The sequence below is a fragment of the Felis catus genome, chromosome E2, assembly GCF_018350175.1.
Source record: "Felis catus isolate Fca126 chromosome E2, F.catus_Fca126_mat1.0, whole genome shotgun sequence".
NCBI lineage: Eukaryota > Metazoa > Chordata > Mammalia > Carnivora > Felidae > Felis > Felis catus.
Genome location: NC_058382.1, coordinates 13037242 through 13056330, shown reverse-complemented (window position 1 = coordinate 13056330; position 19089 = coordinate 13037242). Strand labels below are relative to the sequence as shown.

Sequence of the window (19089 nt, the reverse complement as noted above, 5' to 3'; positions counted from 1 at the left end):
TTACAGTAGTCATCAGATGTACTGCTTGACCTTGTTATTTAATGTGCTGTAAAGAAACCCAAAGATTATTATTATCTATTCAAAATGTTTGATGATTTTTTCAATACAGTTGATTTCCTATGAAATCCTATGTATTTCATTTTATGCACTTTTTATTAAAAATTTTTAATATTTATTTTTGAGAGACAGAGAGAGAGAGACAGGGTGTGAGCCAGGGAGGGGCAGAGAGGAAGGGAGACACAGAATCCGAAGCAGGCTCCAGGCTCCCGACTGTCAGCACAGAGCCCAACACGGGGCTCAAACCCACGAACCGCGAGATCATGATCTGAGCTGAAGTCGGACGCTTAACCAACTGAGCCATCCAGGCTCCCCGTTTCACGCATTTTTTTTTAACTCTGAGAAGGAGCCAGTAGGTTTTGTCAGACACCAAATAATTCAGAGCACAAAAAAGTTTAGAACTTTTAGCACTTGAAGGTATATCGGATGGTGGAGAGGAAGGGACGGAGAGTGTCGGGACGGATCCCTCAGTTTCTGGTCTGAGTAACAGTGAATGGGGGTGTGTTTGGGTTTTTCATTTGGACTTCTCACCATGAGACCTTTTGCAAATTGGGTGCATTTCCCCCTCCCTTTTCTTCTCCCTGCTGATTCAGAAAGAAAACTGCAGACACCTCTCTTTTAGACGTCTGGGGAGAAAGTGGGATTTTCACTGAGTCACACTAGGGAGACAGAGTAGTTAACAAATATTGCCGTCAGCAAGCTAATCAGAAGAACACTGGTAAGAAGACTTTATTTCTGGCTTTATTCTTGGATTCAGTTCAGTGTGCATTTAATGGGGGCTTGCCAGACTGTGTTGAGGGACAGGGATGCAAGAAAACTAAGACATAGCCTCTGCCTTCTCGAGTTTCAGTGTAGCAGAGGGAAACCTGTATATAAGCAAATGCATTGCAGTTTAGAGCAGGGTGGGTTCAGTTTGTGGGGCCTGATGTTTATATGAGTTACAGGGCCTTACATTTTTTTTAATGTTTATTTTTTTTGAGACACAGAGCTCAGGTGGGGTTGGGGCAGAGAGAGGGAGGGAGACACAGAATCTGAAGCAGGCTCCAGGCTCTGAGCTGTCAGCACAGAGCCCGACATGGGGCTCGAACCCACAAACTGTGAGATCGTGACCTGAGCTGAAGTCAGACACTCAACCAACTGAGCCACCCAGGTGTACAGGGCCTTTCTGAGAAAAAGAAGACAAAATTATGAAACCAAAATTAGGTATGGGGACTGGGAAGGGTTCTTTGTAAAGGGAAGGGGCTGAATCCCAAGCTTCACTCACTTGGGGGCCAGGCCTCATGTGGAAGGGAGGCTGCCATGTGAGTTATCAGGTGGAGGAGTCTTGGAAGAGAAGGCAGAATGGACAATTTCAAAGGACAGAGTATTGGGACTTCAAACCCCTTAAGCCGAATTCTTAGATGACTGGCAGCTAGGGTGACAAAGCAAGAGGTCAGGAGCATTTGGGTACTCTGTCCACTTTCCGAAGCACCCGGAGAAGGCAGAAGCCTTTGCAGTAGACAGGGAACTGCCTCGAACAGTCGAAACAAGAATGGTTGGAGAAACAGGGATGTTGGGCAGAAGTGACTGTTCAATTGGGTCAGTGGGTGTGGGACAGCTTTATTTCTTTATGTAGGCTAGGTAAATGTTCAAAACTCGAGATACGGAAGGATTTACCAGTCTTGCCAGTTTCTGGTGTAGTTTTCCAGGTATAGTCTACGCATACCCAGGGAATACCTAGATATACTTTAAAACACACACACACACACACACACACACACACACACACACACAGCAGCACATCATACCCTCTGTCATGCCTCTTGAGCTCTCCACTCAACAGGACATCTTGGAGATTGTTCCATATCAGGACACAAAGAGTGTCCTTCTTTTTCATGAATGCGTAGTATTTCACCATAAAGATCCACCCTAATTCATTTACCTATTCCCCACTGCTGTGCATTCAGCTTGTTTCCACTCTTTTGCTAAAACACTGCAGGCCGCTAGGAATATCCTTCTAGAGAGATTACTTTGCACAAGTGTGAATGTATCTCTAAGATAAATTCCTAGAAGTGGAATGGGTCAAAGGGTATATGCCTTTGTAATTCTGACAGACATTGCCAAATTATCCTCTCACCAGTGACACCTAAGAGTGTTTGCTTCCTCATACACCCCGACACAGCATGTTATGCACTGCTGTTCTCTTTGTTGATCTGATAAGAGAAAAAAAAAAAGTATCTCAGTGCAGTTGTAGCCATATTTCTCTTCTTGTGAGTGAATCTGAATATTTTTTCATTCATTTGTATTGAATGTATTTTGTATTTGCTGGGCAATCACCAGACCTGTTGGCCAGATTACTATTGGATTGGTAGTTATTTTCTTATTGATTTGTAATCACTCTTTATATGTTGAAGAAATGAACCCATTTGTGTCAAGTTACTTATGTTTTTCCTCAGCTTGTTTACTTCCTAGGACATTAAATTGGTCTTTGGAATAATAATAGCACTGGGAGGAATTGAGGGGCATGAGTCATCCCTCTGTTTCCCCGAAGGCAAAATAATGTCACTCTAAGTGACATAATTTTCAACTGCGCATAAAAGTTGTTGAATAAATTATGAAGCATCAGTGTTGGTTCATTCGACAAATATATGTGGAGTATTTACTGGGTGCCAGATGCTATTCTAGATGCTGAGATTATAACGATGACCAAAACCATCAAGATCACACTCTCGTGGAGCTGACTTACCAGTGAGGGAGATGCACTGTGAAAGCGCAAACAGAAAAAGAGGTACCTTGAGATAGTGATAAGTCTTATAAAGGAGGTGAAATGGAGGTAACAGGAGGTATGGTGGTGGCTGGTTTAGATTAGATGATCAAGGAGGATATCTCTGAAGAGGTGATTTTACATGAGGACCTGAGTGACAAGAAGGGTCCAGGAATATAAGAACTAGAACTGCCTGGCAGAGGGAACCTTTGCACGTGCAAAGGTCCTGAGGTAGGAAGACTAGGACAGGTTTCAGTATTAAGGACCATAGAGATCAGATGAATAGTTTTTATTGTATTGTTCTGGCTACAAGAAGCCATCGGAGTGTTGTGTATGTGTGTGTAAGGGGGTCTTGCTTTTTCTTTTGGAAATGTTCAAACCTAAAAGTAGAGAGTATGATATAAGGAACTGCATGTACCGTCACCCAGCTCAATAGATATCAACAGTTTGCCAATCCTGTTTCATCTATCTCCTCACTTTTTTGGTGGAGATGCTGGATTTTTTTTTCTCTCCCTCTTTCCCTTAAAAAAAGGGGGCACCTGGGTGGCTCAGTTGGTTAAGTGTCCAACTCATGGTTTCGGCTCAGGTCACGGTCTCACAATTTGTGAGTTCGAGCCCCACACTGGGCTCCATGCTGACAGTGTGGAAGCTGCGTGGGATTCTCTCTCTCCCTTTCTCTCTGCCCTTCCCTTGCTCGCTCGCTCTCTCTCTCTCAAAATAAATAAATGAGCATAAAAAGGTTTTGAAATGTTTTCATTGAAGTATAACAAATACTAAAAGTGCACAGATCACTGACACTCACAAACTGAGCGCACCCACGTAACTCGCACCCAGATTGAGAACTGTATCTGGCCAGCTCCCTAGGAGCCCCTGGGATGCCTTCTAACCTCCACCTCCCAAACTTCTATCATGCAAATGGAACCATACAGGATGTTCTCTATCATGTCTAACTTCTTCCACGTATCATGTTTGGGAAGTTTATAGTGCTGTGTGCTCTTATAGATTGTAGACTGCCCCTTCTCGTTGTTCCAGTGAATCAGTTTACTTACCGATTCAATTCTTTTTTTTTTAACGTTTATTTATTTTTTGAGAGACAGAGAGAGACAGAGCATGAGCAGGGGAGGGGCAGAGAGAGAGGGAGACACAGAATCCGAAGCAGGCTCCAGGCTCTGAGCTGTCAGCACAGAGCCCGATGCGGGGCTCGAACCCACGAGCAGTGAGATCATGACCTGAGCTGAAGCCAGACGTTTAATCAACTGAGCCACCCAGGCGCCCCAACCTATTCGATTCTTGATGGGTACTTGGGCTTTCCTCAGGTTTTGGCTATTACAGATGGTTCTGCCGTGAACATTATGATACATGTCTTCTGGTGAGCACACATATGCACTTATGGGGGCTTATACCCTGGCGTGGCACCACTGGGTCATGAGGCAGGCGTAGGCTCGGCTTTCATAAACAGTGCCAGTATTTGTCTGCTAGGGCCGTCCTAACAAATGACTACAAACTGGCTGTCTTAACGGAAATTTAGGGGCGCCTGGGTGGCTCCGTGGGTGAAGCATCGGACTCTTGATCTCAGCTCGGGTCTTGATCTCAGGGTTGTGAGTCCAAGCCCCTCATTGGGCTCCACACTGGGCGTGAAGCCTATTTAAAAACAACAACAACAACAAACCGTAGACATTATTCCACAGTTCTAGAAGCTCCGAGTCCCAAGCTAGTGTGTTGGCAGGTTGGCCAGTCTTGTCTCTGGGTCTCTTCACAGTGCCTGCCCTCTGTGCATGTTTGTCTCTGTGTCCAAACTCCCCCTTACCCTATAGATACCTGTCATATCGGATTAGGACCCATCCTGAAGACTTAGTTCTACCTTGATCATCTTGACCTTTTCCTCAGCTTGTTTACTTCCTAGGACATTAAATTGGTCTTTGGAATAATAATAGCGCTGGGAGGAATTGAGGGGCATGAGTCATCCCTCTGTTTCCCTGAAGGCAAAATAATGTCACTCTAAGTCACATAATTTTCAACTGCGCATAAAAGTTGTTGAGTAAATTATGAAGCATCAGTGTTGGTTTATCTGACAAATATACATGGAGCACAAATATATGTGGTTCACATATATGTGAACCCCTCCAGGGTTCTGGGGGTTAGGATTCCTACCTATCTTCTGAGGGGAGGACACAATTCAAACCATAACATTACCAAAGAGTCTTCCAAAGTGGTTGAACCAATTTACTCACTCACTATTTGCTGGAGTGTTTTAAAGGTAATTCCAGACATGATTATCATTTGCCTTGAGTGTTTTAAAAAGGAGGGAAGAGTTGGTCTGATTTACATTTTTAAACGATGCTATTTGTTCTGTGGGAATGTAAGACAAGGCAAATATTTCTTCAAGAAAGAAAAGGTAAATAAAGAGCGAGCCCTCCCGGGACAGCCCAGATAGGACGCTCTGGTAGCCACGGGGTTGGGGGAAGCCTCCTGGGTGCCCTTAGCTCAGAGGCGCCATTCAGAGACCAGGTTCTATCCCTCGCTGCCTGCTGCCCGCTGCCCGGAGCCAGGGCAGGCAATGCAGATGGGGCCGGGCCAGGACTCAGGCTGCCTTTCTGTCCACCCCCCTCCCTGCCAGGACATACAGCAGCTCCTCCAGCTTCAGCAGCTGGTGCTTGTGCCGGGTCACCACCTCCAGCCACCCGCTCAGTTCCTGCTGCCGCAGGCCCAGCAGAGTCAGCCAGGTAAGGTCCCACCAGGATGGGTCCCTGACGGTGTTTCCACAAAACTCTCCCTCCCCCCTCACCCCGTGCATTCCCCTTGTCTCTCCAGGCCTGCTACCGACGCCAAATCTCTTCCAGCTACCTCAGCAAACCCAGGGAGCTCTTCTGACCTCCCAGCCCCGGGCCGGGCTGCCCACGCAGGTGAGAATGTCCCCCCGCGTGTGCCAGGCTGGGTGAGCAGGGGTGGGAAGGAGAGGGCCTCCTCTCCCTTTGACCCTCCCCACAACTATCAGGACCAGGACAGGAGTCAGGAGATCTGGGGTCCAGCCCTGCTGTGCCACTGATTTGCTATGGGACCTCAGTCAAGCTGCTCTCCCTGTCTGGGTCAGCTTCTTCCTCCACAGAATGAGGGGAGTCAGCCAGGCCAGTGGCTCTTAGCCCTTTCAGACACATGGACTCCTTTGAGAAACCTGATGAATGATTTTGATCTGACCCCTGCTGTCCCAAAATGCACACGTGCCTAAGTACACAAAAAACCTATAGGCTGTGGCCTGGCCTTTCAGTTTGCTGACTGGCTTCTAGACTTTAATAATAATCCTTCATGATTCTTTACGGATTTCAACGCTCCCTCCTACCCATTTTTTTAACAGTCCTTTCAAAAAATATGAACAATTTCAGAAAGCCCCCCCCCCCCCAATGTACGGACTAATACAGGGCTGAGCTGCAATTCTGAAATCCAAAATGCTTGGAAAACCAAGCTGTTTTTGTGATGTGAGACCTGAAGTCATTTGGCTGCCAAACCCCTCTAGACCTGGGGCAAAGAGTATGGCTTTCCTTCCTCCCTCCTGTGTGATAGTCCTGCTTTGCTGGGGGCTGTTAATGTGTTCAATTATGGGGTGATGCCTTGACCCTGATGGGGGGGGTCACCTTATTTCTGATATGTGCCCATGTAGGCTTTCTAAAACCTGCAAAATTTCTGAATTCCAAAACACATCTGGCCCCAGCATTCAGGTAATGGATCAAGGATTTTTGTGACCAACGTGGCTGCACTCACCACCTGCTTCAGATCTTTTATTTTTAGGCAAGTGAAGCATTCCAGAGAGAGAGAGCAGTTGCGTCTTTGTAAATCCCCCAGTCACCCTCCCCATCTACTTTAAAAAATACTTTCACTCTAAAAAAGTAAAAATAAAAATACTTTCACTTAATTTGCAACCTTGAACCGGATTCTCCCAATAACCCCATGGGTTCAGTAGAGCAGCCACGATTATTTCCATCCTGCAGAGGGGAAAATGGAGGCCCAGGGAGATTTTAAGAAACTTGCCCGAGTTACCAAGCACAGTGCTTGATTCCCTGCCTGAGAGAAGGATAAAACCATGGCCCGCATCCCACCCCCCCCCCCACGGGGGGAAAAAGCCCTGAAATAGTTCATAGTTTTTGAAAGGGGTGTTAAAAAAAAAATGGGTAGGAGGGAGCGTTGAAATCCGTAAAGAATCATGAAGGATTATTATTAAAGGAGCTGGCTGCTCCTTTCTGGGAGTTTGCAGGCTGGGGGTGGGGGTATGTGCAGAGAGTTCCAGGCAGTGAGAGGACCCTAGTGGAGAAGCAGAGTGTCTCTTTGCTGGGGACTGACAATGAGTGTGGATCAGCCTCCTGGGGACAGGTAGAGGAGAGTGAGCAGGAAGAGGCTGGACGGCAGGGAGGGAGGGAGGGAGGGAGGGAGGGAGGGAGGGGGAACCGCGCAGCCGTTGCCGAGCCCCATCCCGGTCCTCGGCCCTGCATCCCACCCTCCTGCCGACCCCACCAGGCCGTGACCCGCCCCACGCTGCCCGACCCGCACCTCTCGCACCCGCAGCCCCCCAAATGCTTGGAGCCACCATCCCACCCCGAGGAGCCCAGTGACCTGGAGGAGCTGGAGCAGTTCGCCCGCACCTTCAAGCAGCGCCGCATCAAGCTGGGCTTCACGCAGGTCTGGGGCCACCGGGCAGGACGGGCTACGGGCAGAGGGTGACCGGGCCTGGCCAGGCGGTGGGTGAGGCACGGGCCACGCCTCTCTTGGGCCCCCGCCACCCAACTCCTGAGCCGGGGGGCGTGGCCAGGTGGTGGGCGGGACGAGAGGCCGAAGTCGGCTAGTGGGCGGGGCCAGGGTGTGGCCCCGAGGTCTGGCCCTGACCGCCTTCCCATTCCCGCCCCACTGGGCCAGGGTGACGTGGGCCTGGCCATGGGCAAGCTCTACGGCAACGACTTTAGCCAGACGACCATCTCCCGTTTCGAGGCCCTCAACCTGAGCTTCAAGAACATGTGCAAACTCAAGCCCCTCCTGGAGAAGTGGCTCAATGACGCAGGTTGGGATTGCGCTGGGGCTCCCAGAGCGGGCGGCCGGCTGTGCGCGCGCTGGAGGCGCCCTCTCATGCTCCCCGTCTCCTCCCGGGCACAGAGACTATGTCTGTGGACTCAAGTCTGCCCAGTCCCAACCAGCTGAGCAGCCCCAGCCTGGGTTTCGACGGGCTCCCCGGCCGGAGACGCAAGAAGAGGACCAGCATTGAGACAAACGTCCGCTTCGCCTTAGAGAAGAGTTTTCTAGCGGTGAGACCCCGGCCTCCAGGGCGGCCCTGACGGCCGGCGGGGATGGGGGCCGAGGAGGGAGGGGGTCGGACCTGCGGTTAACGGAGCCCTTCTGCCCGCAGAACCAGAAGCCTACCTCAGAGGAGATCCTGCTGATCGCGGAGCAGCTGCACATGGAGAAGGAGGTGATCCGCGTCTGGTTCTGCAACCGGCGCCAGAAGGAAAAACGCATCAACCCCTGCAGCGCAGCCCCCATGTTGCCCAGCCCGGGGAAGCCGGCCAGCTACAGCCCCCATCTGGTACCGAGAACGCTTCTGGGGGGTGGGGGCATAAAGCTCTGGCAGGCTCTGGGAGACCCCCGCCCCTAGGCAGGCGCTTCTGTGAAGCCAGGCCTACTTGGTTGTCCACAGTGCCTGGCACGGAGGCAGGGAGACTCACCCTTGGGGACCGTCTGTCACGTGGATAAAGCATAGTCACACAGGGACACAGTTTCCAAGGAACTGCGGTCTTATGTGAGAGATGCAGGCACCCGCAGACACACACCGACATAGCCAAAAACAGTTATCACCGGGCGGGGCCTCACAGGGATGGATCCCAGGTAGGGGATGGAGGTACTCCCCCCCACACAGGTTCACAACCACACAGAGGCAGGCAGGGACAGCATTACATACTGAGTATACACTCAGGCCCACCGCAGCACGCAGACCCACTCGGGATCAGACACACCGGGACACCCTTTCATTGCATCTAGTGCGGAAAGGGCTGCGACACTACAGCGAGCAACAAGGGGCCCAGAGGAGCGTCCCACCCCTCCCTGGTATGGAGGAAGAAGGGACCATCCGAGCTGAGTTATAAAGGACAAGGGAGAGGTAGCCAGCCCCGTGAAGCCCAGGCAAGGGGCTGCTGTGCAAAAAGGCCTGGAAGCCTGGGTGTGCTGAGCCCAATCTGAGGAACTCCAGTGCAATTTAATGTGGTTGGAGTAGGAATGTATATGTATATGAGTAGGGGTAGGGGATAGGCGGGGGCCAGACTCCCAAGTAACATGCTGAGGAGCTCGAACTTGAACCTTAGGCGGTGAGGAGCTGAGGAAGAGTTTTGAGCTGAGGAGGGAGAGGGTCACATTAAGAGTGAGGTTTCTAGAGCTGATGGAAGCATGAGACTGGAGGCGCGGAGGCCAAGAAGGAGGCTGCTGGGTGGTTCCAGAAAATCAAGGCAATGTGACATCCCAACACTCTGGTGCAGAGACACCCCTGGTCATCATAACCCCCCCCCACACACACACACACATACATGTGCACGCGTGCACTTCAGACCTGCGACTGGTTGGTGTCAGAAGAGAGGTGGGGGAACACTCTCAGTTGATGATTATTTCCTCCCTGTGGCTCAGGATCACTCAGGAAGATGCTAAGATAGATATGATGGAAAGAACTTGGCATAATACAAGCATAGCATTGTGCCCAAAGCCCCTTCTCTCCCCAGCCTGGGGGCAGATGAACGGGGGTCTTACCGTCAGAGAGTATCATGGGGGCTGCTGGGAAAGTGGCCTAACCATGCCTTCTTTCCTCTCTCCCCAGGTCACACCCCAAGGGGGCGCCGGGACCTTGCCATTGTCCCAAGCTTCCAGCAGTCTGAGCACAACAGGTCAGGGAGGGCAGAAGCCCGTGACGGGGCATTGGGAGGACACAGTGCAGGCACCGGTTTTTCTAGTGGCTTAGGGTGCCTGTGGGCCTCAAGGCTGAGCTTGGGGATGAGGGAGGCAGGGGGCACAGAGGGGAGAGAGTGACCTTACCCCTCCTTGCGGGAGCAGTTCAGGTTTCATCTGCTCCAGGATTTCATATGAGAAAAGCTTGGGGTTGCTAAAAGTTGAACTTGGGTTCTGTTCCTGACATTTTAAACTGTGTGAACTCCAGAAGTGACTTTACCTCTCTGAGCCTCAGTTTTTTTATAAAATTATTGTGAATGTATAATGCCTACAAAGCTATATACATGAATATGTACATATAAGAGTATGTATAAGTATTTGGGTGTGTGTAATACACACATACATGTACACACGGCTACTTGTGCATAAAGCCCCCCTTGCTGCCTTCCTGGGGCAGGGCATGTGTAACGGGAGCCTGGCTGGCTCAGGCAGTAGAGTAGCTCTTGATCTTGGGGTCGTGAGATCGAGCCCCGCGTTGGGTGTAGAGATTACTGAAATAAATAAAGTAAAAAAGGGATAAAAAAAAACCCATGCCATATTGATTTTTCTCACGTTAAGAAATAATAAGTGGAAGGTTATAAAGTAGTGAGGGTGTGCCTGGCACTATCTAAACTCGTTAGAAAGAATATTAACTCACTTTATCTTCACACCCTTTTAATGAAGTAGCTTCTGTTATTATGCCCATTTTCCACATCAGGGAACTGAAGACCAGAGAGGTAAAGGCACTCGTCCAAGGGTACAGGTGGGGCATAACAGTCAGGAAATTGCTGCCTTGGCTGTCTGGCCTGAGTCTGGGCTCCGAGCCCCGTCCTCCTCGGTGCGCACAGCCGCAACCCCCTGCCTGGCCCCCAGAGGGAGCCACAGGGCGTGGTCTTCAGGGCGCCGGGTTCGGTCCGCCGGAGAGGGGGAGCCGGCGCTGAGGTTCGGGGCGGGGTTCGCACCGTGTGAGCGCACTGGGCACAGGGCTCGGCTCAGTGCATGACAGCTGCTCACACTGCGATTAGCGGTTGCTGTCACCGGGGCTGTGGGCAGAGAGGGCGGGAGGCCTGTCTGTTCCTCCGGAGGAGATACGAGCTGGGCCGCAAGACGAGCCGGAGTCGACCCGGGGTCCTCTGAGGAGGACGAGTGGAAGCTCAAGTCTCCATCTCTCTGTCTCTCTCTGGCAGTTACTACCTTATCCTCAGCTGTGGGGACGCTCCACCCCAGCCGGACAGCCGGAGGGGGTGGGGGCGGGGGCGGGGCCGCGCCCCCCCTCAATTCCATCCCCTCTGTCACTCCCCCACCCCCGGCCACCACCAACAGCACAAATCCCAGCCCTCAAGGCAGCCACTCGGCTATCGGCTTGTCGGGCCTGAACCCCAGCACGGGGTAAGTGGACGGCTGCAGTTAGGGAGGCTGTGGGGAGAGAAGCAGGGTCGCCGCCGCTGCTTCCCGGGTGGGAGCCGCGCCCCAGTTCTGCCGCCGGCGGGTCCCTGCCCCTGCTAACGCTTCTGCTTTGCCTCTTGCAGAAGCACAATGGTGGGGTTGAGCTCCGGGCTGAGTCCAGCCCTCATGAGCAACAACCCTTTGGCCACTATCCAAGGTGCGTGCTGCCTCATGTCACTCCCATCGCCTCCAGCCTGGCCCCCTGGGGCCTCGAGCCCCCCCCCCCCATTGCTGCTCCAGCCATGCCATCCTGCCCCTGCTCACTGCATCGCTCGCCTCTTCATACCCATCTCACCTTTGGGGAAGGTGTGAGGGGTGCTGATGGGGTTCAGTGGGGCAGATGGGAAGACAGGGGACGCTGCGGGCAGGATGCCAGAAGGCGCCCCCAGCCCAGCTTCTCTCTCTCCCCACCAGCCCTGGCCTCTGGTGGAACCCTGCCCCTTACCAGCCTTGACGGCAGCGGGAACCTGGTGCTGGGGGCGGCCGGCGCGGCCCCGGGGAGCCCCGGCCTGGTGACCTCGCCGCTCTTCTTGAACCACGCTGGGCTGCCCCTGCTCAGCGCCCCGCCTGGCGTGGGCCTGGTCTCGGCAGCGGCTGCGGCCGTGGCAGCCTCCATCTCCAGCAAGTCTCCAGGCCTCTCCTCGTCCTCCTCCTCGTCCTCGTCCTCCTCCTCCACTTGCAGTGAGGCGGCAGCACAGACCCCTGGAGGCCCCGGGGGCCCCGAGGCAGGGTCCAAGCCCGAGTGAGGGCCCACCTTGCCTCCCCTCCTACTCCTCTGACCCCCCACCTCAGTCCCCCGCCTGGGAAGAGGGCGAGGAGGCCAGCAGTGGTGGGGCGGAGGGTCCTTGGACAGGAGTGACAAGGGAGGAAAGACCAAAAACAAAAACAAAAAACCCCAACTAACCAAAAAAAAAAACACAAAAAAAAAAAACCCCAAACAAAACACACACACAAAAAGAAAGAAGGAAAGAAAATGAAAGAAACCAACCAACAAAAAAGAAACCAAAAATAATCACAACAGAAACCAGCTGCCCCAAAGGAACCAGAGGTGAAAAACAAAAACCAAAACCAAAAATCCCCCAACAAAACCAAACCAAAAACCAGTTGCGAGCCAGACCTCAGTGTGCTCACCCTCACCGCTACGACACCAAATACGAACCCCAGCCAGGGGCAGAGAAGCCTCTGCAGGGAGGACCTCGCGCCGAGCCTCTGGCTGTGGGGCCAACCCCCAACGTTGCCTCCCCCAGTGGGGGCCAGAGAAGGCAAAAGAGAATGTGCCAGCCTCCAGCCCCAGCCCCCAGCCCTGGGCCAGTGAAGACGGGGCACAGCCTGGGGCCGATGGGGTGGGCCCAGAACCACCCGCCAAATGTTCTTTTCCAGAAGGTGAAAGAGAAGGGCCTGAACAACCTTACACCAAATATTCAGTAGCTTCATCCAAAGGATGTACAGAATTTTTAGCGTTGCGCTCAACAGAATGTGTCCCTACCATGTGTCCCCCCTTTCCCTCGACCCCCAACTCTCCCCACCTGGGCAGGGGGTCTCGCTTTAACCTCCTCCCCTCCCCCAGCCAGGGGAGAGTTCAGGGGCAGGCCTGGGATGACTTTTCAGCCCTTGTACCTCCCCCCTTTTCCCTTTGAAGGGTGGGCTAGGCTGTTTTGCGAAGTTCTAGCTCTCACATGTCCCCCCTCAACTCTGTCACCCTCCTCTGCTCTGGAATCTACCCCCCTCCCCAGCCCAGGGGAAGGTGGAAGCTTCAGGCAAGAGGGGATGAGGTGAGGGCATTCAAGTTGTCTTTTTTTCCATCCTCGTCTGTCAGTTTCCCTGAAAAAAAAAAAAATTCATATTCCAGTGCCTATCCGTGGGATCCTTCACGTTCTTTGACATTGACCAGAAACCAAAAAGAGAACTCACCTCGCTCTTCCCACCCTGTGCCCCTCTGATACTGGCAGATGCCTCTTCCTCTCCTCCCCCCCCCCACACATATATACACGCACGCACCCCAGTGGTGGGGTTCCTCGAGGTGGCATCCCCATCAGGGTCCATGTGGCGGGGACAGTGCCATGATCTGTGGTCCCCATCCGAGAGGGCGCTGTGGTGGCCACCACTCCCACAAGACTTCCCTCGAGTGTTGGCTGGACCCGTTTGCCCAGCCCTGGATACATCTCGACGGACAGAGGAGAGACATCGCTGGGAGCCACTTTTGCCCTCCTGCTATTGTGGAGGCCAACAAAGTTTTGAACCAAAAAAAAACAAAAACAAAAAACAAAAAAAACCAAACAAACAATAAATTAAAACTAGAAAAAAAAAAGAATTTATAGATATATATATATTTAAGGGAAAGAAGACGAGGACTCTTCAAGAATAAGAAGGAGCCGCGAGGTGGAACCAAGTCCCTGCGCCAGTGGTCCAGGCCCTTGGTCCCCAAGGCGGATGGAAGGACAGACGCTTCTTTCTCTTCACAAATACCTCATGGACGTCGTCTTCGGGAAAGCCGGAGGGGGAGGCTGGGGCAGGGCCTGTCCCTCAGCCAGGGCGGATGGAAGCGGGTGGGCAGGGCTGAGAGAGGGCGGTCAGGGACAGGGGTGAAGAGCCCCAAGCTCCCTGCCCCCCAATCAACTGAAAAAGCTTTAAAAAAAAAAAACAAAAACAAAACAAAACAGGAAGAAAGGAATGAGAAAGCAAAAAGAATGGATGAAGGAAAACGAACAAACTTTCGGGCGGTTTGATTCCTCCTTTGATTTCTTTTTCTGTTCTCTTCAGTCTGTTCTCTCTCTGCTTCCCTCACTCCCTCTTCCTTCGCTTCCCTCTCACCCCTCTCAATCCCCACCTTGCTGTGTCTCTCCTCAAACCAAAGTGTTGCTGTGAAGGACGCGAGCCATGGAAATCAGAGGCCTGGCCCCCCGCCGGGCAGCGCACACGGGAGCCAGAGGGTGCCGCTGGACACTCGGAGGAGAGGCGGACGCCGCCCTGGGCCCCGAGGCCTCAGCGTTCTCCCTTTCTTTCTTGTCTCCCTTCTCCCACCCGGGAGATGAAACTGTCGGGCTGGGCCACGGAGACGGCAGAGACTCGGCTGTTTCGGGGGTCTCGGGGTGCCTTGTCTGGGCAGCGGCGGAGTGGCCGCCCCTCCCGCCCTGGCACCGCCGGGCCTGGCGTGCCATCGACCCGTCCTCGCCGGAATGTAAGCTTCTCCGCTGAACCGACTCCCTGCCCTTACCCTACCTCTGAGTGTGTCCATTTTTATTTCCTGAAGAGAAGGGACTGGCGAGAGGGCCTGGGCCCCAGCCCAAGGGTGGAGAGGGGGGCCAAGGGCTCCTGAACAGATAGGAAGGACATTTGAGCAGAGCAAAGTGAAAGGAATTACGACCAAAAACCCCTCCGAGAAGACAGGCAGCATGGAAGGCATGGTGGAGATGACTCAGACAAAAACTATGATTCTAGACCAAAAAAACAAAAACAAAAACAAAAAACACACAAAAAAAAAAAAAAAACCAAAAAAAAAAAAAAAAGAAAAAGAAAAAAAAAAAAAAGGAAAGAAAATCCAGGACTCACCACCACCCACTTCATCCTGCTTCCTCCCCATCAAGTCCTGCCACCTGGGACCTCTCCCCCACCCCGATGTGGGGGGAGTGGGGCAGAGAGGAGAGGAGGAAGCAGGGGGCAGGGATGGGGCCGATGCCCTGACACTGGTGGAGGGACCCCTGTGCAGCCGGGGGTGGTGGGGACCCTCCCCATCCAACCCCCATAACTGGGAAAAGAAAAACAAGAAAAAAAGAAAATTCCTGGGAGGGGAAAAATAACCAAATCCCAAGCTTTAACTACAGCTGTGAAACCAAATATTGGGAAGGGGGTGGGAGGGAGGGAGGGGCAAGTGTGCCCCAGGTCTCCCCCCTGGGCCCCCCTCCCCCGAGGACTCGAGATAAGGCACCAAATACCTCATAGAACTTTAATGTTAAAAAAAGGAAACCAAATATCGTTGGCTGGGGGCCAGCCAGGGCAAGGGGCTGGGGGGCTGGAGAGAGCCAGGGTTGGGAAGGTAATGGGGGAATTCATGCCCCCCCACCCCGCTCTGCCCCTTCCACTCCAGTACCCCCTGTCTCGACTCCGGGAAACAAAACTATCTCATCGTTTTTATTTTGTGGTCTGTACAGAGCCTGTGTCCGTGTGTCTGTGTGTGAGCGAGAGAGTTGGGGGGCTGGGGGACTTTATGTGGAGGATGGGGAGGGAGACCCCAAACCAGGCTCTGGGCTAGGTGAGATGTCTGAGGTGGGGGGCCAGGGGCCTGGGCTAGAAAGAGAGGAAGATGAGTGGATTGGAGAAAGGGGGAGCCTTCTGAATTTCTCTTCTCCCCAGCCCTGACCTCCTACTTGAGGGAGGGACAGAGAATGGGTCTACCCTAATGGTGGGCCTTTTGTGCCAAAAAAAAAAAAAAAAAAAAAAAAAGAAAAAAGAAAAAAAAGAAATGCCAGTAACTAAAACACCTCTCTCTGTTCTCTTCTGGGAGGGTGGGGGCTGGAAATGGGAGGGAGGGGCTGGGGGTATAAGTGGGGGTGGGTGGAAATGGGGAACCCAAACCCTGTATGAGTTGAGGCTAAGATCAGGAGTGGGGGGTGGGGGAAGGGTATGAGTTTCCCAGACATCTTCTCCCTTGGGAGGGCCAAGAGAGGGTCTCCAAGCCCCTTGCCCTGGGAAGACAGGGTAAGGGATTAGCCAAGTAGGCGACTGACCTCTTGACCTGACTAATTTCCTGGCCCACCCGAATCCCAGGGTGCCTCTCTCTCCCTTTAGCCCAGGGTAGGGGGAACTGAGTGAGAGAGAGAGAGTGAGACAGACTGAGCAAGATTGAGACACGCGGGCCCCCACTGGCCTCTGAGTGGGAAAGGCAAGTGCGAGAGATAAAGGCCTCCAAGAGAAAAAAGAAACAAACCAAAGATTTAACCATTTAAAAAAAAAAAAAACCCACAGACAACTCCGCTACCTTTTTATACGTTGGAAAAAAAAGTGAAAAAAATTAAAAAATAAAAATTAAAAAAAATACACAAAAACTCCAAGCCGCAGTTCCTGCGTGCGGTTTGAACTTTGACCTCAGCAGTCTCCAAAGCAAGATGACGATGACAAAGGCGAAAAAAAAAAAAGAAAAAATAATGTATATTTTTAAGTATTTGTCCTTGAAATGTTAGCTCCTTGTTAAACAAACACAAAAAGGAGAGCAAAATCTAGAAAGAAGTGTTGCTGGGACGGAGACAACTATTTACTATGTCTGTGACCCCTCCCTACTGCCTCCCCATCCTCTCCTCTATCCCTGCTGCCCCTCCCCCAGCCTGTCCTCCAAGCCCAGGGGCTCAGTATTTATTTATTTACATAATTGCAGGGTGACTGGGGGCCTCTCTCCACTTGTAGAGAGGGCCTTTGGATCATGGTGGGGTGGGAAAGGGGCAAGGAGTCTTTGGGGAAAAGCAGGGGCCTGATCTTTGATCAACTCCTCTCTCTGCTAGCTCCTTTCTGGCTTCTTATCCCACTGCTGCCACCACCAGCTCCCAAATCCAAGCCTGGAATAGGGCAAGATGACCACCCACCTTGTAAAGACCTGAGTGGCTCAGCCCTTTCTGGGGTGGGTGTCTCTCACCTACTCATTCAGATGACCAGGTTGGAATGGGGAGGGGTGGAGGTGGCTAGTAGGGGGCAAGGGAGACCAGGAAGGGCATCTGGAAATTGAGTAGGCCCTGGAGGAGACCTGCCTTTCATCCGTTCTCAGCAAGTTAGCCCCACTTTCAGTTCTGTCTGACCCCTGTGTTGGTAGCCCCTCCCTCCCCATCCTGTCCCCCCCACCCTGTCTCTTCTCGTGGTAGCGGGTTAGCGTTTCAGTGTTCTTAACTCCAATCTGCTTGTTCATTGTACAATGTGCTTCTTTTAAGGCCCCATTTTTGTAACTTGAGTGTGTCATTCATCTGAACAACATCAAAAAATAAAAAAGTAAAAACTGTACAGAGAGAAACGCTGCCTGCTCTCCCTTGGTCTCCTCTGTGTTCTGGGAAGGGTGGTGGGTACATGTGTGCTATGGAGGGGAGGGCTTTACTTCTGTCCAAACAGTAAATGTTTCAGAAGGAGGGCCCAAGCCAGGTTCTCACGAATCAGAAGACCTAAGTCTCAGAATTTAGGATGAATTCAAACGTCTGGATTCGTTTCTCAGTTCTGCCATTTTATAGATATATGACTTTTCATATATAACCTTCGATGTCCTCATCTGTGGGGTTTGTGGAATTAAATGAGATGATGATGTAATAAGTGCTTAGGACAGATCTCTAGCACACGGTCTTCAATAGATGAGAACTATGGGAAAGTCAGGAAACCGGTGAGTCCTCCCCCACTTCCATCCCCAGAGGACCAGCAAGACCCTTTCAAAACAGTCGACTCCGAAGTTGTCTGGTGGTCCAGGGCACGCTCTTCTTCAGAGTGACATGAACTCATTCACTCAAATTTTTGTGCCCAGCTTGACTACGTCAATTGGCAAGAACAACGGCTTCACAGGCCAGGCCACGGGCTGATCCCCACGACCTCACCACTGAAAATCAGAAACGGTGTCAACAACTGGGTTTTCTCACTGGCACCATGTCACCTTGTCATTGTTCCATCCTCTGATGTACGCTTGGCATACGGATGCTGGTATTCTGCAAACTCAACTGTAGGGGATGGGGGAGACAGGAGAAAGGAAGAATTGAAGAGGGGCTGGATCACTTGGACGAAAAGTATTAATTAGCACTGCCTCGTTTGCAAGACTGAAAGAATAAAAAAGCACCTCCCCGGTTCCCAAGGTAAGTCTGGAAGGATGGGGAAGTGGGATGTTGGTACAGAGGAAGGTCATTTGGTCCAGCCCCTTCCTGTAGGGTCGTGCGGTCAGAACCATACAGACTTAAGTTCCTTGTCACCCAGGCTATCCAGTGACGAGCACAGACAGCACACCTGAGAGCACTCTTTAGAGTTGAACTTGCATCTACTTGCAGCCCCGTGAATGTGCCCGACGGCACCACATGCCCTCCCTTGTACAGTCGTACTCGGGCCTCTTGTCAGGAACATAGCGGGCACTGGAGCACCACCATTCTGTTCCCTTAACATTTCTGCATAGGCAAGCCTTCCACATCCAACTAAAAACGGACGATTCAGGATCGTTAGAGTGATCAGCAAGTCGCCTGCATCAGAATTGTTTTTATTTACGTTTAAAGATTTTACTTTTAAGTAATCTCTACACTCAATGTGTGCTTGAACTTATAACCCTGAGATCAAGAGTTGCACACTCAGGGTGTCCGGGTGGCTCAGTTGGTTAAGTGTCCGGCTCGATTTCGGCTCAGGTCGTGATCATGCGGTTCGTGGAGTTCTGTGCTCTATCAGCACAGAGCTTGCTTGGGATTCTCTCTTTCTGCCCCTCCCCCTGAGCTTTCTGTCTCTCAGAATAAATAAACTTAACAAGTCACATGCTCTACTGAGCCAGCCAGGCACCCCAGAATTGGTGTGTTTAAAATGCAGATTCCTGGATCTCATCCACCCGTTTGCTGGATCTGAATCTCTAGGGGAGGGGAGCCTGGGTGGCTCAGTCAGTTGAGCGTCTGGCTTCAGCGCGAGTCATGATCTCATCGTTCACAAGTTCGAGCCCCATGGGCTCTGTGCTGACTGACAGCCTGGAGCCTGGAGCCCGCTTCGGATTGTGTCTCCCTCTTTCTCTCAAATATAAACATTAAAAAAATCAATCTCTAGGGGAATTGCCTAATAAACATTAAAGTTCAAGAACTTTTGCCTGCCCAGGGCGCCTCAGTCGTTAAGCATCGGACTTTGGCTTAGATCGTGATCTTACAGTTGGTGAGTTGGGAGTCCCACACTGGATGAGCTTGAGCCCCGCTTCGGGTAAA

At 51.9% G+C, this 19089-nt stretch overlaps 1 protein-coding gene across 1 annotated transcript in view; it reads left to right on the top strand.

The window, feature by feature from the left end:
* POU2F2 (POU class 2 homeobox 2) overlaps positions 1–13499 on the top strand; it is a 32879-nt gene extending 19380 nt beyond the window's left edge. Inside the window, 10 exon segments of the mRNA XM_023245173.2 lie at positions 5418–5523; positions 5612–5703; positions 7355–7468; positions 7703–7844; positions 7937–8085; positions 8187–8363; positions 9639–9705; positions 10933–11134; positions 11275–11348; positions 11606–13499. Coding sequence (XP_023100941.2) covers positions 5418–5523; positions 5612–5703; positions 7355–7468; positions 7703–7844; positions 7937–8085; positions 8187–8363; positions 9639–9705; positions 10933–11134; positions 11275–11348; positions 11606–11937 — 1455 coding nt within the window. The 3' untranslated portion in view covers positions 11938–13499.
* The last annotated feature ends 5590 nt before the right edge of the window (positions 13500–19089 follow it).